The following is a 26543-nucleotide window of genomic DNA, read 5'->3' on the forward strand; positions in this document are numbered from 1 at the left end:
AGGACATCATCCTCCCAACGATGCAGAAAAATGCAAAACGTCAAACACATGAATTAGATGTTGGGGCCCCTCTGAAGACATGCGTTTAGAGGACAGACTCTTTCAGAAGGACTGAGAACCTATTCATTATGCCAGCTGTGATAAGAAAAGGGCTAGCAGCATCCAGAAGGACACTGGCAGTGTGGCTGGTTAGGAACATTAAGAGAGCTTATGAAGCAAGAGGCCTGGATTCTCCAACGAATGTAAGAGCACACTCAACAAGAAGCCTGGCGGTATTGTGGGCAGAGTTCAGGGGTGTATTCCCAGGCAAAATTTGCAGAGACGCAATGTGGTCGACATATGACACATTCCTAACTCATTATAAAGTAGATCAGGCAGCATTAACGACTGTAGAGTTTGGTCATTCTGTACTAAGCTGAATGGATAACTAATAAAAAAAATTACTTCAGCATACCCTCCCTTGTGATTTTATGGGAGTGCGACATCCCATACGTGTATGCTGTCATGCTTGTATCAGGAAAATAAAAATTGTTATACTTACCTGAGAAGTAATTTTCCTTTCCTGATGCATAAGCATAACAGCATACAGGTCCCTCCCTTGTGGGCTTCGCCTTTGAGTATAGTTACAAGAATGCCGCCTGGGGGGAGGTGATTTATTTAAATATAGTATAACCAGTCCTGATTGGGCAAGGGGCAGGGCCTATTCCATACATGTATGCTGTCATGCTTATGCATCAGGAAATAAAAATTACCATCGGGTAAGTATAAAATGTTATGTTATGTGTCAGCAGTACTTGTAGCCCCTGGCTTTTAGTTTTCAAGATCTGGGTGAAGTTCCTTTTTAAGCTTAACTTCTGATTCAGTTCATTGCCAGATGTTTATTTCAAACTCCTTTCTATGAAGTCTCAAAATTTATGGTTGATTTTGCATTGCCGTATGTAAATCCATGCCTTCCTTTAATGAAAGTTTTATATTATTGATGACTCTTGAGTCAAATTTCTCATGATTGCAGGATCAAATGCTGACATCAAACACAATATAACTTTGAAGCATTACTGTGATAGTCTGTAGCTACACCTTAACCAAAAAAATTCTGTTTGACACTTGTCATACTTGTTAATGCTTACTGCATGAGTCATGTCTTGAGATTTTCAAGCCTGTACTGTATACCTCATAAAAATCCTTAAAAGTAGAAATAGTTCTGACCCACTTTTCTCATCTTTCAATTTCAGAGCCCCCTGATGAGATCAAGAAAGTGAAAAGGAAAGGGTATGAAAATCCACAGAACAAAAAGAATGGAAGAGCGAATCTCAGGAGAGAGGAGCATCTTGTCCATGTTGGTCATGGGGTGGAATCAAGGAGAAATTCTGAAGGGAGACGACCTTCTCTAGTCACTGGTTGTCTTGAAAAGGCAGCTGAGTGTAAAACTGAAAGAAAATGCATTAATGAACTTTGTCAAACTGCAATGCAAGCCAAGCATCCAGCAGAGACTGACCATCACACAGAATCTTTTGAAGATCCAGCAACCACAGGCCAGTATGCAACAAACCTGGCTGAATGTGTACTGCAGGATGCATTTATCAGACTATCACAGTCTGACAGCTCTTTTACTAAGGAAGCTGCTGTCAGCATATCTGCTGGGGACTCTTTACTGTCTGGAGTCACCTGCAAAAAAGGATCTCCTGCAGCAGCCCGTTCTTGGAATGACCTTCCAAAAATTGTTATAGTTCAGAGTCCAGACAGTTGTGATGGCCCAACTGAGTGGGTGGATGAGTCTCATTGGTCTGAGCAGGAGACCACAAATGTTTGTGATCACTGGACAGATGAGGATGGATCTTCAGGCTCTACACAAAGTACTTTAGAAGTAGCTTTAGCATGTGCAGCATCAGTTATAGGTACAATATCCAGTCCTCAGTCTTCAGAGCAAAGTAAAGTAAAAAATGTAGATTCACAGGAGAGAGACGTTTCTGAGGACGGTATTTCAGATCTTGTAGGGTTTCCAAATGTTACTGTGGGGGCAGATTATTCATTGCCCTCTGCTTTGTGTGGACTAACTAGGGTGGCAAGTGCAGTTGCTGTTTGTGGACTTGGGGATCAAAAGAAAGCCTGCTACCCTAGTACTTCAAGTGGGCTCTTAGTTGCAGCTGATGCCTCAACAGCTGTGGCTTTACACTGCAGCATTGCATTGGGGACAAGCATCGATAAATTCAAGGACAGCATTGCAAAGGTTCTTCTAAAAGAAGCAGCTGTAGTTTTGACAAGTCCAAGCACCTACAAAAACGTGGGAGAGTTTATTGAGTCAATGAATAACAAAATCTTAACCAGTGTAAGTTCTTCCAAAATCATTCATGTGGGCGATGTTGTTAATGATGATCTTGCTCATAACTTATCTGATATGATACTTAGACAATCTTCTGAAAAGGAAATCCAAAAGCTGCAGGTTACTGAAAATCGACAGCTCTCCACTGCTCCAAGTGATTTTGTGACAACTACTACTGATCTTCTGTATAATGTAATGCATTTCACTTGTAAGAAAATGAGTGATCTAGTACAAACTGGGGACTTATCTTTCAACGTTGAGACTGTTTGTCCAAGATCTGCTGGCCCAGACCAAACAGACAGTCAGAATGACTTATATGACTTGCCAAAAGCTCAGAAGCCAATGGTTCCAATGAATGATAGCAAAACAATGCAATTACGCAGCTATAGCACAGAACAAAAAGTTGAACCAGTTATCCTCAAACAAAATGATGTGGAGAACAGTGAGGGGCGTTACAGTAATGTGGTTCAAGTTAAACCATCTTTCTCTAAACAATGCCTGAAAAGAGAGCGATACAAACGTTACCATGATGAGCATAAAGCTTTCTTAGTCAGTGATGCCACTTTCTCAGATGATGAATGCAGACATTGTGCAGATAAGGGCTCCATTGATGGATTAACGAAATCAGGGAGTCAAGAAAATGTCAACTACGAGAATAATGTATCCAACGAAATTATTGTAAGTTCACCTTTGGGCAGTAGTTACACACTGCACCCTGCTCAGGCTGTACTTTCCGTAAAACATCCAGTCAGCAATTACTGCTTAACAGAGTTTGCTGATGACTTAGCAGAAACTGTTGTGTCTATGGCCACAGAAATAGCTGCCATATGCCTGGAGAATTCCAATGGGAAGCAGCCATGGTTTTGTGCCTGGGCAAAAGGAAGCGAATGCTTGTTGCCTCCTTGTAGGACACTAAAAAGGAAGAAGGAGGCATCAACCGGTGGAGCTGTGGTAAGAAGGCATAGACCACCACGTCTCAGTGAAATAAAAAAGAAGACTGATGAACACCCAGAGCTTAAAGAGCGACTTATGAACAGAGTGGTAGATGAGTCTATTAACTTGGAAGATGTCCAAGACCCTGTTATTGCTTTTGCAAATGAAGTAGCCTCAAAAATAATGAATCTAACAGAACCATCAGTTGCAGATTCATTATGGCAGGGCCAAAATGTGTCACGAAACAGGTTACATTGTGAGAGATGGAGTCGCGGAAAAGCAGCCAGTTATGAGAGTATACCAGAGGAGGATTTAGATACGAAAAGTCTTCTCAGCACACTTGGCCCTGGAAATACATTAGGACAGCCTTTCAGCAGGACAAGCTCAGTATCCAAACAGTCAAGTTGTGAAAGTATCACAGATGAATTTTCTAGGTTTATGGTGAATCAAATGGAAAATGAAGGAAGAGAATTTGAGCTACTTTTGGACTACTATGCTGGCAAGAATGCAAGTAACATTCTGAATTCTGCTTTGCAGCAGCTTTCCAGGAGGAATAGCCACTTGAACGTGAGGCCTACATGTCTTTCTAAACAGTCTAGTACAGAGAGCATAACTGAAGAGTTCTATCGCTACATGCTGAAGGAAATTGACAAGGATAACAGGGACAATTATTCTAGCAGAAATACTGCAGAATGGACAAACAATTTAATGCCTCCTTCATCTCGTACACCTTTTTGTTTCCGCCAGTCATCCATGCCTTGTAACAGATCATCTAGTGCACGTTTAACTGTAAATACTCCAGTCAAAGCAAACTCATTGGATGGGTTTGCAAGGAGCTCTTCTAGGGATTTTCTCAACATTCAGCCTGTAAATGCCATTTCTTCCACAAATCTCTGCAAGTCGGACTCTTGTTTATACCAAAGGTGCCACACCGACCAGGCAACAGATATGTTAATCCATGAGACCTGGTCCAGCTCCATTGAGGCATTAATGCGCAAAAATAAAATCATAGCCGACAGAACTGAAAGTATAGATGAAGCACTACCAGCACACGTAGACAATTTTGCTAACAAGCTGGTAGTGGACATTGTTCAAAGTGGAAAATCTCTCAATGTTTCACACCAGGATTCACTTGAAAGCACAAATAAAGGAAGCTTTAATAGTAAGTCTGCATCACAAACTCAATGCAAATTTACAGACAATCAAGAAGCCTCAGTGAGCAAAGCTTCATTTAGTACCATGGAGGTGCCCCTTATACAGATTGAAGCAGAGCAGAGGGAAGAGACAGATGGAGAAGAACAAGAATATGTACCTGGGAACTCCAATTTTAAACATAATTCAGAGCAAGATGGAGCAAGAAGCATTTCTCATGGCGTAAGGTACATCAGACAAATACTAATTATAGATTATCTAGTATATTCAATGTATAGTTCTACTGTGGATACTGTGTTAACCTACCTGTGAACTTATATTTTAGGTTGCATTGTTATTACTGGTCATTATTAATATTTGACATTAAGTAAGTGACTAAGATTGGATTTGAGATATACATTTTCAGTTCTGCCTCCTGAATGGTACAGTTTTAACATCTTGATGTAGTTAACCACAAATGTTGCCAATAGGCAAATGAAAGGACTAAATGTTAGCATCAAAAAGCTATTTTATTGGACAATCTTTCATAATCCAAAGGTTTTGCAACACTCCTTATTAGTGCTTTGGCCCCATCAACCATTCTGGAGCCTGTAAGTTTGCAGAGTCAGTTATGACATTCACTACTAAAAAATTTTGGCTAAAGCATTGTCTTATATGTAGCAAATGAAAGCTAACATTTTTATTAGTCACTGTGAGAACAACTACCACCTTCTATTCCCTTTTCCCTCCTTTTCTTTGGTTTAAAGCTTCATGATTTATCTATTATCTTCACTTTACCCCCACTTTAGTAACCTTATTTTCATCCTTATGTTCTAAATTTAAAACATTAGGTGGGTATATACACTATACTATTTATGAAAAATATATGCTACTATCATTTTCATTTTACCTCCACTTTTATGACCTTATTCTCTTCCTTACATTCTAATTTTAAAACATTAGATTAGTATACACTATATTATTTATGAAAAATATATGGTACTATTTATATAAACTGTATTCTGTACAGTTAGTGCTTGAAAATTATACAGTGACTGTAGTTACTAATCACTTTCCCTTTGTGGATCATTCACAGCCTTTCAGTAGAAATGATATCAGATGTAAATGAGAAATGTGAATGTTTGTTTAAATTCTATGTTCTCCAGGATTAAAGGAAATGAACGATTAATTTTCTTGGTTCCAAGACAGTCTCACAATTTGCTTAAAAATGTATAGTTATATCACAAAATATTTAAAAATATATATATAATTAAAACCATACAAGACAAAATATACCAAGCATACCTCTCCTTTACTAATAATCTGCGGATATAAAAACCCCAGTGTTGAACAGTGACCACCAAATATAAGTTCAGTTGATTCAAAGTTTGCTGAAGAAGTGGGACTCCCCATGAAACGTCTTGAGGCACACTGTTCACATTGGAGACACCCCTAGCAAACTTTGAATCAACTGAACTTATATTTTGAGGTCACTGCTCAACACTGGGGTTTTTGTCCCCATGGATAATTTGTAAAAGGAGGCTATGCTTGGAATAGTATGTCTTGTAGGGTTTTGATTGATATATTTTTTAATCATTTTGAAATAAAACTATAATTTTTTACCCATGTTTCCCAGGCATCAGGAAAATGTAATTTTCCACTTTCCTTTAATGTTTTATATTGCCTATATAGTGCCTATAGCAACCTCTATTATTCTTTAACCGTGTGTTCTGTAAGATAAATTCTTCAAAAGAAATTACAACACTAGGGAAATAAATAATAATAATTGCATATAAATGTCAATTTGATATGATAATTTAGTTTGCTGTAATTATCCTATCCTGAAACAATTGCTATTGAAATGTTTAGAAGAAGTAGCCGTTTGCACTACCGATAGAGTTACTTTAAATACTAGGTAATATAAGTTCTCTTCAAAAATTTCTATTGCCTTTTGTATTGATGTTAATTACACCTTTTCTTGATGTTTAAAAATACATCCTGAGATACATGTATGGAACATAGCCTACTTCCCTAGTATTTCAGGTTTTAATTTATGTATTGCTGTAGCATCATCCCCATTGCCTTTAGTCAGTAATCAAAAAAGCATCAATATCCATTACAATTTGTAACATGTAACAGAGGTTCAGTTGTCAATATAGGGTGGTAATATAAACAATAAGCATGGTACATAGACCCATAGTACGATGTGTAAATAGTATAACAACAAGGTAACAAAAAAAACCAAAAGACAGGAATCAATGAGTATGGTTGTATGATACTGTTGTATGGTTGGGGGGTTGGAGGGTTGGAGGATTTTCAAAGGGCCAGTATGCAAGAGCAATGTAGTATTAACTAAATGTTTCATTGTCAAGTGTTTGTAGACCTTTAACATGAATGAATTTTGGGGGGAGGAGAAAATACGCATGATCTTTCGGACACCACGGGCAGTAAAGGTTTGTAATGCTGGACATGACCAGAATATATGTAATATATTGCCTGGTTGATGACCACATCTCCAGCACACTTGTGGAGTGTCAGAATATATGGAATGTAGTACGGACGGGGTGCAATATCAGCAGGTGGCATCTGGCAATCTGTTACTAAAGGATGAAACCACCGCCTGTGGAAGAGAATTCCAGATCCTTGCCGCTCTTACAGTAAAGAACCCTCTTCACAGTTTAAGGTTAAACCTCTTTTCTTCTAATTTTAATGTCTTATTAACCACTTCACCCCCCAAAGATTTGGCTGCTCAATGACCAGGCCATTTTTTGCGATACGGCACTGCGTCAATTTAACTGACAGTTGCGCGGCCATGCGACGCTATAACCAAGCAAAATTGATGTCTTTTTTTTTCCCACAAATCGAGATTTCTTTTGGTGGTATTTGATCATCTCTGCTGTTTTTATTTTTTGCGCTTTAAACAAAAAAAAGCGACAATTTTGAAAAAAAACACAATATTTTGTACTTTTTGCTTTAATAAATATCCCCAATTTTTTATAGAGCAGTTATATATTATTTTACATATTTTTGGTAATAAAAATCACAATAAGCGTGTATTGATTGGTTTGCACAAAAGTAATAGCGCCTACAAAATAGGGGAAATATTTATGACATTTTTATTATTATTAATTTTTTTAATAGCGGCGATCAGCGATTTTTATTGGGACTGCAACATTATGGTGGACAGATCGGACACTTTTGACACATTTTTGGAACCATTGACATTTATACAGTGATCAGTGCTATAAAAATGCACTGATTACTGTGTAAATGTCACTGGCGGGGAATGGGTTAACACTAGGGAGCGATCAAGGGGGTAAATGTGTTCCCTCATATGTGTTCTAACTGTAGAGGGAGTGGGACTGACTAGAGGAGATGATAGATTCCTAGCTAGTAGTAACACACTATCTGTGTCTCCTCTCCTCACAGAACAAGGATTTGTGTGTTTACACACACGTCCCTATTCTGGCTCTCGTGCCCGCAATCATGCTTGGCCGCCGCTCATCACAACTGCTGGCCTTGAGCATCGGCACCCCCGCAGAGCAGCGGGGTTGCCGCCTACGCCCCGCTGCTCTGCGGGGGTGCTGCCTACAGCGGCACGCACACGCCTGCTATCCCCGCTTAAAGGGGCAAAGTACAGCTACGACGGTTCGCGGGAACATGCCGACCTGCCTCAGTATAATTACAGCGGCTGGTCAGCAAGCGGTTAAACCCCCTTCCGCGGAAAAGTTTTATCCCTATTGTGGGGTCACCAGGATGGTATATGTAAATTTGAAATCATATCCCCTCTCAAGGGTCTCTTCTCCAGAGAGAAAAAGTTCAGTGTTCGCAACCTTTCTTCATAACTAATATGCTACAGTCCTTTTATTAGTTTTGTTGTCCTTTTCTGTACTCGCTCCATTTCCAGTACTTCCTTCCTGAGGACTGGTGCCCAGAACTGGACAGCATATTCTGAGGCTGGACCAGAGTCTTGTAGAGAGGAAGAATTATCGTTTTATCTCTGGAGTTAATCCCCTTTTTAATGCATGCCAATATTCTGTTAGTATCAGCTTGGCATTGCATGCCATTTCCCCCAGGTTCTTTTCCATCCTTGATTCCCCCAGTGGGGTCTACAAGGTCTGTGATGGAATCGGTTTATAGGTAGCATGCCCTAGTCAATGACATCACAAGGAGGCAGGGTCACCCAGTGGCATAATTGGGTGACCCCGCCCCTTAGTTATTTAGCAATGAGTGAGAAGCGGAGCTGTCAGTCGATGGGAGCCAAACATTTTTTTTCCGTGCAGGTTGCAGTGCGTCGTTCATCATGATTAATGTTAGATTTACTGGGGGGGGGTGCTTTTTTTTATTATTATTTATTATGCCAGCTTTTATTTACATTCTGTTGTCAACAGGGAATCCCGCTGACAGCAGATTAATCATGGTTGTTAAGGACACAGTGGGTGCCAGCTCCTTAAAGCAGAGTTCCAGCTGGACCCATGTTTATTAAAAGTGTAGGTGCTGACTTTTAGTATACAGACACTCGCCTATCCCACGGTCCAATGATGTGGCCGCCTAAAGCCTTCGTTCTCTCCCCCGCCTGTCCGCTGTGCCGACATTACTACTGTGGGCACTCGGCTGTGACAGCTTGCAGCTTTACAGCCGGGTGCACACAGCGCATGCGCGAGTCGCGCTGCACGTCGTGAATGGCCGGGCAATCTTCTAGGGCCTGTGACATCTCCCAGAAGACTGAAGGGATGAAGGAGTTGTATAGGTGGCATAGGCAGAAGTGGGAGCTGAGTACCTGCCAAAACTGCCCCCCCCCCCTAAAAAAATGACCTGCCAAATATGGCATGTCAGGGGGTCAGGATACCTCAAAGCAGAAGTTCCACTTTTGGGTGGAACTCTGCTTTAACAAGCAGCTAAACCAGCTGAAAGTTCATACATTCCTTACATATTGCATGCCTAGACCACTATTTATTTAATGCATGCATTTATTTTTTTATTCTCTATAGTAAATAAACTTTTTTGAGCCATACAAAATAATACAAAAGTAGCACAGTCACATCCCATCAATGCTAGTACATAACGATTACTAGGACAGCTGTGCAAGAACTGAGAGCAACATAGTAACCTTTATACAGTAAGGTGCAGGATGATCTGAAGTAGCAGTTAGCAAATTCCCTGAACAGGTTTTGTGTAGTCTTTAGGGGAGACTAGAGAATCTGTCTTGTGGAATAAGCAGAAATGCACAGTATACAGTAGAAATGTAGGGGAGGAGAGAAAAGTAAGCAAGAACAGGGTCAGGCAATGCCAAAGCGGCCAGAAAAGCGACAAAAAAAGGGAGGGGAGAGGGGGTGTGAAGAGATCACCTGCACTGGGCTTAACCCAGCTTCAGGCATTTCAAGAGGCTGAGAAGCCAATGGTGCTTGATCCCTATAGAAGATCTATAGGGGTCCAGATCTTCCAAAAATTGTCTTATTGCTCCTTCAAAGTCATGGTGAGATTTTCCATAACCTGGATTTCTGCAATTTCGTATCTGCCAATGGGCAACTGTAGGGGGATGAGTACTTTTCCATAAAGCTGGTAGTAGTAAGGGGTTCTTAAACTTTTTGATAGATGGGGGGTGTCATTTAGTAAATAGTAAACTGACTTTAATGCTGTTTTTTGCAGTATTTAACAAGCATTTTTGCTTTTTGAGGTAAATACTGCATAAAGGGATAGTGAATTGACATTTTCAGTATGACATGCGTTATTTGGGAAAAATGTGTCACTTGACCCAAATGCTACATGCAATGGAGTTTAATGAATTGAGCCCCTGGCATTTAAAAACTTGTGAAAACAGCAATGATAGGAGTAACCCAGAGAAACCAGTGACACGTTAACTTTTATCAGTGTGCCATACCTCTCAACTTTCTGAGATGGGAATGACGGACACCTATTAGCAAAAGTATGTTGCTATAGGACACCTGCCATGCCCCCTTGAAAGAGAATTGTATAAAAAAAATATTAGTTAAACCCACAGATAGAGGGACTTTTTTGTGAATGAGGGACAGTCCCTTGAAAGCAGAGGGGGGGGGGGGGGGGGGCAGTTGGGAGGTATGATGGAGAAAAATCAATACAGCAAAAGCAGATTTCACTTTGGTTGCTATGGTTTATTTCACTTTGTGCTTTACTATTTAAGCCCAGCTGTGCTCCCATTGTATCTTCCTGAATATTGTGTTGTGGTATGTAGGCCATTTGTTCGGCATAAATCTCTAACTGTCAGTTTCTGTCAGATCACTTGTCTCAGAGTGTCTTCTCCCCAAAATAAACCTTTCTTTAGCTATTATTTTTAACAGCTCCAGACAGCCTGGATGTCCAGGTAGATCGTGTATTACTGGATTCATGCAGAGATTTTTCGAAAGGATAGATGGTTGGGTTCTCCAAGAAATCAACTGATTTGCTGCATGTCCCTGCTGAGCTTTGTATTACTGACACTGACCATGTATTCACAATGCAGAGACTGCAAAGCTTTTCTGCTTATATTCTACATTTCTAAGCAGAAAATTCACTGCAGATTAAATTAAAGCACAATGGCTGCTTGTATATGAAATCCATATAATTACTGTGTAATGTGAATGTTGAAAAATGTGCTGCTAGCGTACTATGCAATCAAAACAGTGGGGTTTTTTTTTTTTTTTTTTTACAAACTGTGCCATAAATACAAAGCCTATACGTTATTTAAAAAAAAAAAAAAAAGCTTTGCTCTGTTCGAGATGTCATTAGAAAACAAATGATGGGGAAAGTTGAACTTGTATAAAGAAAACCTATCTTAAAGGAAATATAAAAGCTGCCACTGTGTGTATATATATATATATATATACACTACCGTTCAAAAGTTTGGGGTCACATTGAAATGTCCTTATTTTTGAAGGAAAAGCACTGTACTTTTCAATGAAGGTAACTTTAAACTAGTCCTAACTTTAAACAAATATACTCTATACATTGCTAATGTGGTAAATGACTATTCTAACTGCAAATGTCTAGTTTTTGGTGCAATATCTACATAGGTGTATAGAGGCCCATTTCCAGCAACTATCACTCCAGTGTTCTAATGGTACAATGTGTTTGCTCATTGGCTCAGAAGGCTAATTGATGATTAGCAAACCCTTGTGCAATCATGTTCACACATCTAAAAACAGTCTAGCTCCTTCCAGAAGCTACAAAACTGACCTTCCTGTGAGCAGATTGAGTTTCTGGAGCATCACATTTGTGGGGTCAATTAAACGCTCAAAATGGCCAGAAAAAGAGAACTTTCATCTGAAACTCGACAGTCTATTCTTGTTCTTAGAAATGAAGGCTATTCCATGCGAGAAATTGCAAAGAAATTGAAGATTTCCTACAACGGTGTGTACTACTCCCTTCAGAGGACAGCACAAACAGGCTCTAACCAGAGTAGAAAAAGAAGTGGGAGGCCGCGTTGCACAACTAAGCAAGAAGATAAGCACATTAGAGTCTCTAGTTTGAGAAACAGACGCCTCACAGGTCCCCAACTGGCATCTTCATTAAATAAATGAATAAGGAAGGCTATCACTCCATTTTGCAACGCCATGCCATACCCAGTGGACAGCGCTTGATTGGAGCCAATTTCATCCTATAACAGGACAATGACCCTAAACACACCTCCAAATTGTGCAAGAACTATTTACAGCAGAAGCAGGCAGCTGGTATTCTATCGGTAATGGAGTGGCCAGCACAGTCACCAGATCTGAACCCCATTGAGCTGTTGTGGGAGCAGCTTGACCGTATGGTACGCCAGAAGTGTCCATCCAACCAATCCAACTTGTGGGAGCTGCTTCTAGAAGCGTGGGGTGCAATTTCTCCAGCTTACCTCAATAAATTAACAGCTAGAATGCCAAAGGTGTGCAATGCTGTAATTGCTGCAAAAGGAGGATTCTTTGACGAAAGCAAAGTTTGATGTAAAAACAATGTTATTTCAAATACAAATCATTATTTCTAACCTTGTCAATGTCTTGACTCTCTATTTTCTATTCATTTCACAACGTATGGTGGTGAATAAGTGTGACTTTTCATGGAAAACACAAAATTGTTTGGGTGACCCCAAACTTTTGAACGGTAGTGTATATATATATATATATATATATATATATAATTTTTTTTTTTTGGGGGGGGGGGGATTTGCAGGCTTATTCCTGGTCAGTAAATGAAAGTAGTGAGACCATAAAATAGAATAAGCATGACAGCCAGGACATACCTACTAATAAAGTCCGCAATTCCAGCATACATTTTTCCTGCCATAAAAGATTAACTGAGTTACCGCCACATTTAATCCATTTGCTTCACAAAACCTTTTAAAAGTGACCCTTTTACCAAGAAATCAGATACAAAAGAAGATAACCATAATAAAAAGTCACCATATTTGCCTGTGTCTTGAAATGGAACCGCTTTAGTGACCTCCGGCCGCTGCAGGTATTCCACACCTCTGGGTTTTTAAAATACTTGCTCCTCCTGCTGCACACAGTGGTTTCTCCAACTAGCTCATTTATCACTACAGCAATATGTGCCAGTGGGAGGAACCATTGCATGCAGCTGGGGGAGCAGACATTCGACCTGTGATTAGATACCTGCAGCAGCAAGCGATTTATGATGTGCCAGGATCATAAGACATGGGCCACTGAAAAGGTAAGTATAATGCCTCATTTTCACACTGTTTTCAAGTGACCCTGTGCTGATAGGATCACTTTAACCTACTTAAAGATAAGGGTGCCTTTAGTGTAGGATTAAAGTATTAATTTATTCTTTCATCCTTTTTGTGTATTTGGTCTTCAGCATGGCGATCACTGATGAGTGCTATGACATTATGGCGCTAATGAACTAGTGCCTAGGGCAGCAAGTTTAGAGGGCATTGTTTCACAAATTGTGCATTGTGGTAACTTCTTTTTATGTTGTTTCCTTGGTCTGTCTATTTCTGGATATTTTGTAGCTAAATAGGATTAAACACAATAACTTCATACCACTGCCAGTACAAGGTCCTGTAGCATCCAAGGCGAAGTCCAAATGCGCCCCATAAGGTAGCTGAGATGGATGACAGACACCAAAAGAGATTATTTTAGTGTGTGGCTATTGTAAATAGACTCTAATTCATAGGTTTACAATTCACAAGTAACACTAATGAGTAATGGCTACAAATGTAGCCGTCGGTCATGAAATCATTTAGAGCAGGACTGAATTGTAACATTGACAATTCAACACGGCAGATTAATAGTAATCAGCTCTGCTGTCTATTTGAAGCTATCCCCTGCACTCTGTTTATCAGGAGCTTCTAAAAAAAAGTTGTAGGGACAACCATAACATAGACAGTGGGGCCTGCTGATTACACTGGGAGAGCTGATCTCCCGGTATAAATAGTCAGCAGGGCTCATCTGTATTATGACATGGAGAGTGCATGAGATGCGGACCAGAGGCAGGAGAAGTGATGCCCAAAGCAGGTACATCCCCTGCTTCTGGGTAGGCCCAGCCCTGCTTCCTACAGATGAACTATAGCAGCCTTTTTCAACCAGAATGCCCAGGCACCATGAGGTGCCTTGAGGTTTCTTCAGGGGTGCCTTTGCAAAATGCCTTTAAATTGCCCAAAAATTGTATACAAGGCAGCGGGTGGATGAAGCTTGCCTTTTACTTACACAAAGCCACAGGGTATCATTATTATGCACCATTACAAACTTCTAGCTGTCAACCTCCTAATGACCAATGACATCATCAGTTGATAAGGATGTCAGTCACCTGTATAGCATCCTTGTTTGACCCTCCCCTGCCTCTCTCCATCAGCTTTGGGGTCACATTAGTTGAGTGACAGAAAAAAACGAAGGAAGAAGAGAAACATATGAATACTAATCAGTAAGAGTTTGCAGTGTGGATGTTGCTGAATTAGGGCCAATTCACACCACATGCAGTCCAGTGCGTTTTTCTTCTGCATCAAAAATGCATAGAAAGTAGGTTATATGATTTCCAATGGCATAGTTCACATCAGTGCTTTCAGTTCCAGTGCATTCCAGTTCCAGAAAAAAAAGTAGAACATGCTGCATTTTTCCTGCACTGGACTGTACTGGAAAAAAAAAGGTAGAACATGCTACACTTTTCTTGCACTGGACTGTACTGGAATGCTGTAAAAAGCATCAAAAACTCACCGGATGAGAACTTATTGACTACAGGCATGATTGTTTACCCTGTTTTAAACCTAATGTAACTATCATTTTCATTTTTTTCTTTCTTTTTTCTTACTACTCCTCGGTGTTAGTTATAACAAAACGAATATATGCTGTATCCTCCTGGTCCTTCTTTTATTTGCATTAAGTGTATTGCAAACTACTGAATAAAACGTTGTTTGAAAAAAAAACTCACCGGAACTCACCAAAAATGCATCAAAAACGCACTGGAACACATCAAAAACGCGCATGCAAAAAAGCATCTGGAGTGCATCCGGACTGCGCTTCTATGGTGTGAACTGGCCTTTATGTAAAACTATTAGAATAGTGGTTACATTTTAGTATGGGGTGCCTCAAGACTGTCCAAAATTTTAAAGGGTTCCTCCAGACTGTTCATAATTTTGGAGGGTGCTTCAGATATTTTCCATAATTTTAAAGGGTGCCTTGGCTAAAAAAAAGGTTTGCGAAACACTGCACTATCTTAATGCTTTTGAGAATCAAGAAACATAAAATCACTTCTCTTTTCTCTTGTTGTTGATTGGCACAGATAAAAAGTCATGAAGTGAACATAATGCAGAATACATACTGTCTCCAATATAGCATTTTCACTAATAAAATCACATGACACACGAAAAAAAAAAATAACTGGGTTTCCTAATGAGTGGACAGCTGAAGCTCAACTGGTTGCAGATAAAATGGACCAATTTTTTTGCAATAAATTGATCTTTCTTTTACAGGCCAGCAATAAATTACTGAAAGTGAATTGTATATTTTTGATGCATCAGATGTTGGCATGAGCAAAATTGACAGTTGAATAACAGCACGTCTGGTTTGAATGTTGTAGAATACAATAATAAATAAATAGATAGTAATAATAAATGGGTACGGTACCTGGTCTGTAATTAAAATTTGCATTGTTGTCTAAAAGCATATACAGTATATTACAAGGTGGTGTGTTGTTTGCAAATATCATAACTGGAATTCCATTCTAAGTAATGGTTAAAAAATTGGAATTCCATTCTAAGCAATGGTAAAAAAAAAAAATGGAATTCCGTTCTAAGCAATGGTTAAGAACTTGAATCCTATTCTAAGTAATGGTATACATAGCTGGTTTTTATATGTTGTTTTTTTGTTTTTGCACAGAGGTGTATCCCAGTCAAGAAGCTTACAGAGATGTGAGGCCTTTTCAGAGGTGAAAGCAAAGCCCGAGCTCCCCACTCCCCTGAGTAGCAGCGAGGACAGTACAGGCAGCTGGTCACACCTTGTAAACGAGGAGGATAATCCAGAGGACACCAGCAGCTTTCTTCAGCTCAGTGAACGATCCACAAGGTAATAGCACGGTGTGTTGTGCAGATCAGCACAGAGAACAGGTCAGGACAGATTGCTAAGTGCGCTTATCCCTTAGAGCCCATATCTACAATTGCAGATTGCCTGCGATTTTTGCATAGAAGGACCTTTACCAGTCAATGCAATGGCAAATTTTTTATCAATCTGCATTTCTGTGGGTTGTAGGTGTAGTAAAATGCAACCTTCAGCTTTCTACCCATTTCCTACATTTAAATACTTATTCATTAAAATGGCTCATCTTGTTTAAACACATTTTTTAACACTGCTTCAGTGGAAATGGGCCATCTTGTACAAAGTAGGTTGGCAATGCTAAGACTTTTGTAACTGATAATATTATTTAAACTTCCATTTGGCAAAATAAAAAGAGGCAAAAACATAATTTGCATATAGGTCATGTACTTGCTAATGGTTGTTACTGATACCCATGTACAATTACTCCTCGCTATTCCAACAGCAATGGCAACTGCAGCACAGCAAGCAGTGTAGGCGCTGTGGACCTGGATGCCTTTCTGGATGTTATTTCACCTGAAATTTCTCCTGAAATGTGAGTACATCTTAAGTGCCTTTAGTCCATGACAGTACTTTCTTACTATGTCAAACTCTGGCACACTTCATGGAGGCAAAGTGAGGACTAAAAGTCACTTATCACCCAACACGAAAAACATTCAACTACATAGTTTTCCTATATCAGCAGAAAGATGCTGTATACTATCATAGCTCCCTACCATTGTAAGAAATGTAAGCCCAACCCCCAAGTTTCCAAGACCACCCAGTCAGACCCATATGGAGAAAGCCAACTACCGTATTTTTCGGACTATAAGGCGCACCGGATTATAAGGCGCACTAGCAACGACCGGCTGATAAAATGGATATTTCCATATATAAGGCGCATCGGACTATAAGGCGCACCGGATTATAAGGCGCACTAGCAACGACCGGCTGATAAAATGGATATTTCCATATATATAAGGCGCATCGGACTATAAGGCGCACTGTCGATTTTGTGAGAAAATTTAGGCTTTTACGTGCGCCTTATAGTCCGAAGGTTAACGTCAAGAGACCGGGTGGCTTTTTCCACGAATCTCCAGCGATGTCAACAGGTCATATATAAGGCGCACCGGATTATAAGGCGCACGGTCGTTTTTGGGAGAAAATTTAGGCTTTTACGTGCGCCTTATAGTCCGAAAAATACGGTACTTTTACTTTGATAACCCCTTTATGTAACGGGTCCAAGATTTGAAACATATAATTATTATTTGCACCATCAAAAAAAAAGGATTTGTGTAAACTCACATAACTCCATCCTAAGAGGAACATAATAGTATAAAATGTTATTTATATATATTTATATATAATGTTATTATTTATTTATTTATATATATATATATATATATATATATATATATATATATATATATATATATATATATATATATATATATATATATATATATATACATACACACAGAATCTCACAAAAGTGAGTACACCCCTCACATTTTTGTAAATATTTTATTTTCATGTGACAACACTGAAGAAATTATACTTTGCTACAATGTAAACTAGTGAGTGTACAGCTTGTATAACAGTGTAAATTTGCTGTCCCCTCAAAATAACTCAACACACAGCCATTAATGTCTAAACCACTGGCAACAAAAGTGAGTACACCCCTAAGTGAAAATGTTCAAATTGGACCCAAAGTGTCACTATTTTGTGTAGCCACCATTATTTTCCAGCACTGCCTTTACCCTATTGGGTTCACCAGAGCTTTACAGGTTGGCACTGGAGTCCTCTTCCACTCCTCCATGGTGACATCACGGAGATGGTTGATGTTAGAGACCTTGCACTCCTCTACCTTCCGTTTGAGGATGTCCCACAGATGCTCAATAGGGTTTAGGTCTGGAGACATGCTTTGCCAGTCCATCACCTTTACCCTCTGCTTTTTAGCAAGACAGTGGTCGTCTTCGGAGTTGTGTTTGGGGTCAGTATTATGTTGGAATACTGCCCTGTGGCCCACTGATCACTGACAGGCTGACCCCCCCCCCCCCCATTCAACCTCTGCAGCAATGCTGGCAGCACTCATATGTCTATTTCCCAAAGACAACCTCTGGATATGACGCTGAGCACATGCACTCAACTTCTTTGGTCGACCATGGCGAGGCCTGTTCTGAGTGGAACCTGTCCTGTTAAACTGCTGTATGGTCTTGGCCATAGTGCTGCAGCTCAGTTCCAGGGTCTTGGCAATCTTCCTATAGCCTAGGACATCTTTATCTAGAGCAACAATTCTTTTTTTTAGATCCTCAGAGAGTTCTTTGCCATGAGATGTCATGTTGAACTTCTCCAGGGAAAATGGCTAATTGGGCCCATTTTCACTAAGTGGTGTAATCCCTTTTGTTGCTAGTGGTTTAGACATTAATGGCTGTGTGTTGAGTTATTTTGAGAGGAGAGCAAATCTACACTGTTATACAAGCTGTACACTCACTACTTTACATTGTAGCAAAGTGTAATTTCTTCAGTGTTGTCACATGAAAAGATATAATAAAATATTTACAAAAATGCGAGGGGTACTCACTTTTGTGAGATACTGTGTATGTATATATATCAGCCCCCGCAAAAATTTTGAGCACCAGCCACCACTTCCTCTGATGATTCCTGGTCCTGGTTGAAATTTCCTTGTATCAATCTAAGTCGGGAAGAACTTGATACTCTCACATCCTTGACAGCGCGGCCTAATATCACTATCAAGCCCACAGACAAGGGTGGATCGATAGTGATCATGGACACAACAGCATATGAAAGTGAAATATTTAGACAGTTGGCAGACACTAAAACTTATGTCTAATTACATAATAACCCTGTCTTACGTATACAAGACAGGATTAAAAAGGTAATCACATATGCTGAAAACTAACAAATTATTGATAATGACACAAAAAATATCTCATACCTGAACATCCCGTGACTCCTATTATATACGTATAGCCCAAAATACATAAAGATCCTTTAAATCTACCTGGACGCCCTATGCCTTCCGACACAGATTCCATTACTACACCGATTGCTAAATTTTTGGACAGATACTTTACACCACTTATAGAAACTACTCAATCATTACAAGACCATATAGACCACAAGATCATATACAAGACACTCAACATTTTTTACACAAAAATTGTAACACCAGGGTCTATACTGGTGACTAGGATGTAGCAAATTTATACACGACTATTCCCCATGATTTGGGCATAGAAGCCTGTTGGTGACTATTGATTCACTCAAGAAAATACATATCCACAGATATTAACTTTTTGATACAATTATTATCAATCATTTTGCAGGACAACTTCTTTTTTTATTTTTAAGGAAAAATATTATTTACAGCTCATCGGGGCTGCGATGGGCTCTAATGTTGCCCCCCCCCCCCCCCCCCCATACGCCAATGCATTTATGGACATGATAGAGAATGCTTTTAATTACCATTTTTATTTTTTTATTCAAAACTGTACCTGTTGGTACAGATTTATTGATGACCCTTTGCCATATAGTCGGGTGACCTAGAGTCCTTGACCGCTTCACCCCCGGAAGATTTTACCCCCTTCCTGACCAGAGCACTTTTGCGATTTGGCACTGCGTCGCTTCAACTGACAATTGCGCAGTCATGTGATGTAGCTCCTAAACAAAATTGACATCCTTTTTTTTCTCACAAATAGAGCTTTTTTTTGGTGGTATTTGATCACCCCTGCGGTTTTTATTTTTTTGCGCTATAAACAAAAAAAGTGTCAATTTTGAAAAAAACGCATTATTTTTAAAATGTTGCTGTAATAAATATCCCCCAAAAATATATATATATAAAAAAAATTTCCTCAGTTTAGGCCGATACATATTCTTCTACATATTTTTGGTAAAAAGAATCGCACTAAAACGTTTATTGATTGGTTTGCACAAAAGTTATAGCGTTTATAAAGTAGGGGATAGTTTTATCGCATTTTTATTTTATTTTTATTTTTTTACTAGTAATGGTGGCGATCAGTGATTTTTATCATGACTTCGACATTATGGCGGACACATCGGTCATTTCTTACAAATTTTTGGGACCATTGTCATTTATATAGCAATCAGTGCTATACAAATGCACTGATTTCTGTGTAAATGACACTGGCAGTGAAGGAGTTAACTACTAGGGGGGCAGTGTAAGGGTTAAGTGTGTCCTGGGGAGTGTTTCTAACGGTGGTAGCGTGGCTACGTGTGACATCTCTGCTCCCGATCACAGAAAGCAGAGATCAGTGACACTGTCACTAGGCAGAACGAGGAGATGCTTGTTAACATTAGCATCTCTCCGTTCTTCCTTTTCGCAAGGTGATCAAGGCATTCACGAACCAACTCACGGAGGTCCTGGCCGGTGCACACACAATGGCATGGCGGAAAATTTAAACGGATGTACAGGTACGCCCATGTACTTTATTAAGTATCAATGAACAACACATTGTTAGTGACTTATATACCAAACCAACAGATCGTAAACAGTTATTATTGTATTCAAGTTTTCATCCATCTGGTGTCTTTAAATCCATTCTTTGCAGCCAATTGGTTCGTGTATCTCGGATTGTGAGTGACCCAGATTTATTGGCTGTTAAATTGGATGAGATGGAAAGGAGATTACAACAACGAGGTTACCCTAAGAAAATTGTCAAGAAGGAACAAGATGATTTGTTCTGTTATAGATCTGCACATATAAAACTCAACGTCTCCCTTTCATCTCACAATTTCATCCTTATTCTACTAAGGCTTATAACTAGGGATGAGCCGAACACCCCCCGGTTCGGTTCGCATCAGAACTTTCGAACGGACCGCAAATTAGTACGAACGTTAGAACCCCATTGAAGTCCATGGGACTCGAACGTTTAAAATAAAAAGTGCTAATTTTAATGTCTAATATGCAAGATACTGTCCTAAAAAGGGTTTGGGGACCTGGCTCCTGCCCCAGGGGACATGGGTCGATGCCTAATATGTTTTTAAAAATGGCCGCTTTGGAGGGAGCACCGATTTTAATGACGATTAAAGTGAAAAAAAAAGTTAAATATTCCTTTAAATATCGTGCCTGGGGGTGTCTATAGTATGCCTGTGAAGTGCCACGTGTTTCCCGTGTTTAAAACAGTCCCTGCACAAAATGACATTTAACGGAAAAAAAGTCATTTTAAAACTGCTTGCGTTTTTAATGTAATATCTGGTTCCGACAATATGGATGAAAATCATTGAGAAAAATGGCATGGGTAGCCCCCCCTGCCCATTACCAGCCCCTTTGGGTCTTGTACGGATATTAAGGGGAACCCTGTACCCATATTAAAAAAAGGAAAGACGTGGGGCCACTAGGCCCTATATACTCAGAACAGCAGTATACAGGCGGTGCAAACAAGACAGGGACTGTGTAGGTTTGTTTGGTTAAGTAGAATCTGTTTGTAATTTTGAACTGGTACATTTTTAAAGTGTAGCCCCAGTCAAAAAATCTATTTTTAAGCTTTTTGGAAAACATAGGGAAGGGTTATCACCCCTGTATAATTTGTTTTGCAGACAACACGCACAATCTCCTACAACTGACTGAAAGCTCTATTACAGAAGAGCAATATAGCTAGCTACATAGGTGGATATAATGGTGTATAGTGCGGTCAGGGCACGCAGACAACACACACAATCTCCTACAACTGACTGCAAGCTCTATTACAGAAGAGCAATATAGCTAGCTACATAGGTGGATATAATGGTGTATACTGCGCTCAGGGCACGCAGACAACACCCACAAACTCCTGCAGATTGCTAAAAGCTAAATTACAGCTCAATTACAGAAGAGATAGAACACTAAATCGGCCGATAACGAACGGTGTATACTGTGTTGAAGGTACACAGAGAACACCCACTAACTCCTACAGACGCCAACACACTACACAAGGCCGCCGCATTCTGCCTGTGGCCAATCATGGCTCTCCTCACTGCCGGCGCAGTGATTGGCCAAGCATGCAGGGTCACAGTGCATGCTTGGCCAATCATGAGCCAGCAATGCACTGCGATGGCGCAGTGCATTGTGGGCCGTTCGCGCCACACGAATTTGGCGCGAACTGCCCATAATGTTCGGTTTTTGGTGAACGGGCGAACAGCCGATGTTCGAGTCCAACGTATGTTCGACTCGAACATGAAGCTCATCCCTACTTATAACATAATAAAGAAAACACTGGTCTATCCTGTATGACGGTTATCCATCAGTGCAGGAATTCCAGTTCCCTCCTATACCTTCCTACCGTCAAGGTCAGACGATATATGACAGATTAGTCAAATCTGATCAATACGGTCCTCCCTCACCTCTTCCCACTTTTCTGGGATGACGTAACTTTGGCTCTTTTCCCTGTCTCTGCTGCATCCAATGCAACAGTATGATAAAAGGGAAATCCTTTTCCCTTCCACATAGAGGGTATAATATTGATATAAAAAACATTATACTTGTCAATATACATAGTAAAGTGCCCTTGTGGGTTATTATATGTGGGAGAAACCACCCAAAAGGTTAAAGACAGGATCGAAGGACACAAGTATTCCATTAGAGATAAATTAGATAAATTACCCTTAGCCAGACATTTCATAGAGAAGGAACACACTGTTTCTCAATTAAGGTTTATTAGATGTGGAGGGAACAGAGAATTAACCCTTAAAAAGCAGGAGGTTCAATGGATAGACCGTTTAAATACATTATTGCCCAAAGGATTGAATTCTGATATTGATTTTTTTATTTATTCCTTTGATTTATTTATTTTTCCTATATTTTTCCTTTCTTTCATCTTTGTTTGGTTTCATTAAAATAATAATAATAATAATAATAATATATAATTATATTATATATATTAGATATTATATTATAATATTTTATATTATATTATAATTCTAATAAATACTATTTTTTTAATATAGCTGGTCATTTATTGTATGGGTCTTGTTCTGAAGAAGGGAGTAATCTGTACAGCCCGAAACCATCATGCATTTGACACTGAATGGAACTTGTATTGATGTCTTTTTAAAAAAAAATAAAAAAGTCATTTGAAAAAATGACATTAAAAAAATATACCTTTAAGACACCCTCCTATGGTATAGAGACGAGTGGGGGCCATCTTAGCCTCACTCGTCTCTATACCCAGCTAGGAAGAGGACCCGATCGCCTCCGCGGCGGGAGGGCGCTGGAGGGGGGTGGCACCTCTCCCGCTGCCGATTAGTGGTGATCTTGCGGTGAACCCGCCATGGAGACCACCGTTATCGTACATACAACCGGCACCTGAAGAGATGGATATATCAGTTGTGGCAGCAGCTGCTGCCGTTACCGAGCTATCCCTCTTCAAAAATAGGATGCACATCGGCGTGCGCTGGTCGTTAAGTGGTTAAAAAGCAGCAAAATGCACGTAAATAATGAGCAATAAAAAAGGGCCAAAATACACATTTAAAAAAAAGCCAGTGCTTATTATTTTCATGTAATTTGATGGCAAAGTGGCGGCAATTGATGAGCACAGTGGCTGTGTTTGATGGTACAGTGGTGGCAATTGATGACGCAGTGGCAGCAATTGATGGGCACAGTGGCTGCATTTGATAGCACAGTGGCATGCGTTTGATTGTACAGTGGCTGTGTTTGATGGCACAGTGGCGGCAATAGATGGGTACAGTGGCGGCAATTGATGGGCACAGTGGCTGCATTTGATAGTACAGTGGTGGCAATTGATGGGCACAGTTACTGCATTTGATGGCACAGTGGCTGTGTTTGATGATACACTGGCTGCATTTTATGGCACAGTGGCGGCAATTGATGGGCACATTGGCTGCATTTGATGGTACAGTGGTGGCAATTGATGGGCACAGTGGCTGCGTTTGATGGCACAGTGGCTGTGATTGATGGGGCTTTTTTTTTCAGAATTTTTCAGTTTGTTTGCGCCACCCCCAAAAAAAATTTGAGCTGCCACTGGGGGATGTGTTAGACTACCCCATAGTGAGTTAGATTGTAGTCCTTCACTGACTATTTTTTACATAAATTTACTAAAGGTGTGAACATTCATCTAAATTATCCAATCTTCAAATTTCAAAGGAAATTCCCTGTTTACTTTTATTTTTATTTTATTTTGCACATCATTGGATAATTGAAGTGGTTCCACATCCATTTTATTGCGTAGACATTCTCAACCCTTTAATAAATTAGCCGTATTGATTTCTTTTTGACAAGATGCAGATCAAAGAAGAATGCCAGGGATTTCTTTCCAGGAGACATTGGTATCAATAGTTAAATTATGGTTACTTTTTTTTTTTTTTTACAATTTTTCAGAGTGTACTACTGTCTACTGCACACTGCAGCCCTCCACAACATTGCACCTTTTGCAACATATACACACCGAAGCAAAGCTATTCCGTGATTTAAATCTTCAAATGCCCTTTAAATCTTGCCTGCAGATTTTCTTCCCTAGCTATTTATATATATATATATATATATATATATATATATATATATATATATATTTGTACAAAATACAAAATAAATGTGCTAAATAAAGCCATGTTGAAATCATTCTAATTTATTTTTGTTTATCTTCCCAAGAAAACCAGAAGAGAAGACTGTGACCAAAGATTTGCATGAAAATCCAGATGGTAAGACCTTTTACAGATACTTGGGACTGTCCGATTGGTGTATCTGATGCTTATGACACATCCCACATGGTAGAAAGACTAACCGAAGTGAGAATTGATCTCTTGCTGTCCCTAAATGCTGCAGACTCTTTAACGCTAGTGAGAGAACAGCAAAGGAGAGACTCAAAAAAGGTATATTGTCTCCTAGCTATCATGTCTCTGGCATGTTGTCGCCAGTGACAGAAACAGTGACCTGACATTGCCCTTAAGATGGCCACACACTGGATCATTTATTGCAAGATACATTTCAAGGACCAGTAAACATCATTTATAATTAGGTAAATGGAAATTCCCTTATGGTCTGGAGCTTATCACCACAGAAGATATTTGGAGATTAAAGTGGGACAAATAGAATGGCGATATTCTTTTCTACATGCAGTTGCCTTCTTGTCCAGCAGTCGCCATACTTATCTTTTTTTTTTTTTTAGTTTCACATTATAACAACCTCAAAATTGCAAAAAAGCCTTTATTTCATTTGTAATTATCTTTGCAATGCTTTCATTTGTAAATTTAAGTTAATTATAAATGGCAAATTCTAGAATAAAATAATACTTTTTATGCTCAGTAACACTGGTTTGGTCAAAGTAAAAAAAAGTGCCTTTTAAACCTTTTTGTCTAAAGGTTGAATAGAAAATAAAATTATGAAGAAAATATTGTCCTGAAAAAAAATAATATATGATTTTACTTTGTTACGCTAAAGATGATTTCTAGAGAGGGTATCGTTTTACATAGTGATGTCATCACCCCACCTCTCTACCTCGTCCAATCAGAGAATGCATTGCATGGAATCGGAAGCAAGTGGAGATCATTGAAGTAGCGGTGTGTGGTTTGCAGCTTCCTGGGGGTGCTTTTGAGGTTTCTTCAGGGGTGCCATGGCAAAAAGCCTAAAAGTTGATCAAAAATTATATACAAGCCAGCAGGTGGATCAAGCCTGCCCCTTACACAAAGACACAGGTTTTTATTATGCCCCATTACAACTTTCTAGACACTGGCATCCTAACAACCAATGATGACATTAGGAGGATGTCTGTTGCCGCCACAGTATCCTTGTTTTACCCTTCTCTGCCCCTCTCCCTCAGCACTGGGATGACATTAGCTGACTGATGGAGAGACATTGAGGGAGAAGAGAAACATTGGAATACTAGTCAAGACCAGGAAAAGTGTATTTGCTTTGGAAGAATAAATCACCTCTAACGTTGGGTGTCCTACATGTGGATGTTGCTGCATTGTGTAAAGCTGTTAGAATAGTTTTTTTACACTTCAGAATGCGGTGCCTCAAGACTGTCCTTAATTTTAAAGGATGCCTTGAGATTGTCTATAATTTTAAAGAGTGCCTCGACTGAAAAAAGGTTGAGAAACACTAAAGTAAATGTTCCCTTAGTTACATACTTGTAAAGGAGCAAGAAAGTCTTTTCAGTGACTTGTTACTCAGAGATAGATTGTTGCTGCATTTAGAGACGTCTCACATAAAGCTACTGTTACCGTTCAGTCAGGATATGATGGTGCCACTTTATTTGATGTAGATTCTGAGTCCTGGCTTGCATTCCAGCATGCAAATAATGGATTTATCATCTTTAAAATATTTTAAAATGGATTTTGAAATAAAATTAGATTTTACTAAACGTATTCTGATCTAGTGGAAAGAAAGCAGCAAATAAAAGCTGATTATCTTTCTGTATATTTTGGCTGTAAAAAATAAATAAAAGTCAGGAGCAGGGTCGTGCTTTTTCAGTAAGGAAAGAGTAACACTCCAAGAGTGGGAATCCATGACAGCAAGAATAGAATCTTCTTTTACTGATCTATGTGAAATGTTACAGTTAGTCCCCTACATACGACCCTTCAAGTTAAAAACAAGTTACAAAGATACGAACATACGTTTGCATGTCCAGTCGTTTGAGTTCACATTTCTGGTGATTGTGGCTCTGTGT

General features: G+C 39.5%; 1 protein-coding gene across 4 annotated transcripts in view; it reads left to right on the top strand.

Moving 5' to 3' along the window:
- Positions 1-26543, top strand: part of SPHKAP (SPHK1 interactor, AKAP domain containing) — a 354145-nt gene that overhangs the window by 314913 nt on the left and 12689 nt on the right. For 3 of the 4 annotated variants that reach the window (XM_077488505.1, XM_077488504.1, XM_077488506.1), the window contains 4 exons: positions 1233-4632; positions 15709-15894; positions 16367-16456; positions 24527-24576. In XM_077488505.1, coding sequence (XP_077344631.1) covers positions 1233-4632; positions 15709-15894; positions 16367-16456; positions 24527-24576 — 3726 coding nt within the window. The remainder of the gene's footprint in view (positions 1-1232; positions 4633-15708; positions 15895-16366; positions 16457-24526; positions 24577-26543) is intronic. The other variant, XM_077488507.1, reaches the window with a different exon arrangement.

This window comes from Lithobates pipiens, unplaced genomic scaffold (assembly GCF_037356315.1).
Source record: "Lithobates pipiens isolate NorthernLeopardFrog02 unplaced genomic scaffold, aLitPip1_a1.2 Scaffold_18, whole genome shotgun sequence".
In the NCBI taxonomy this organism is placed as follows: Eukaryota; Metazoa; Chordata; class Amphibia; order Anura; family Ranidae; genus Lithobates; species Lithobates pipiens.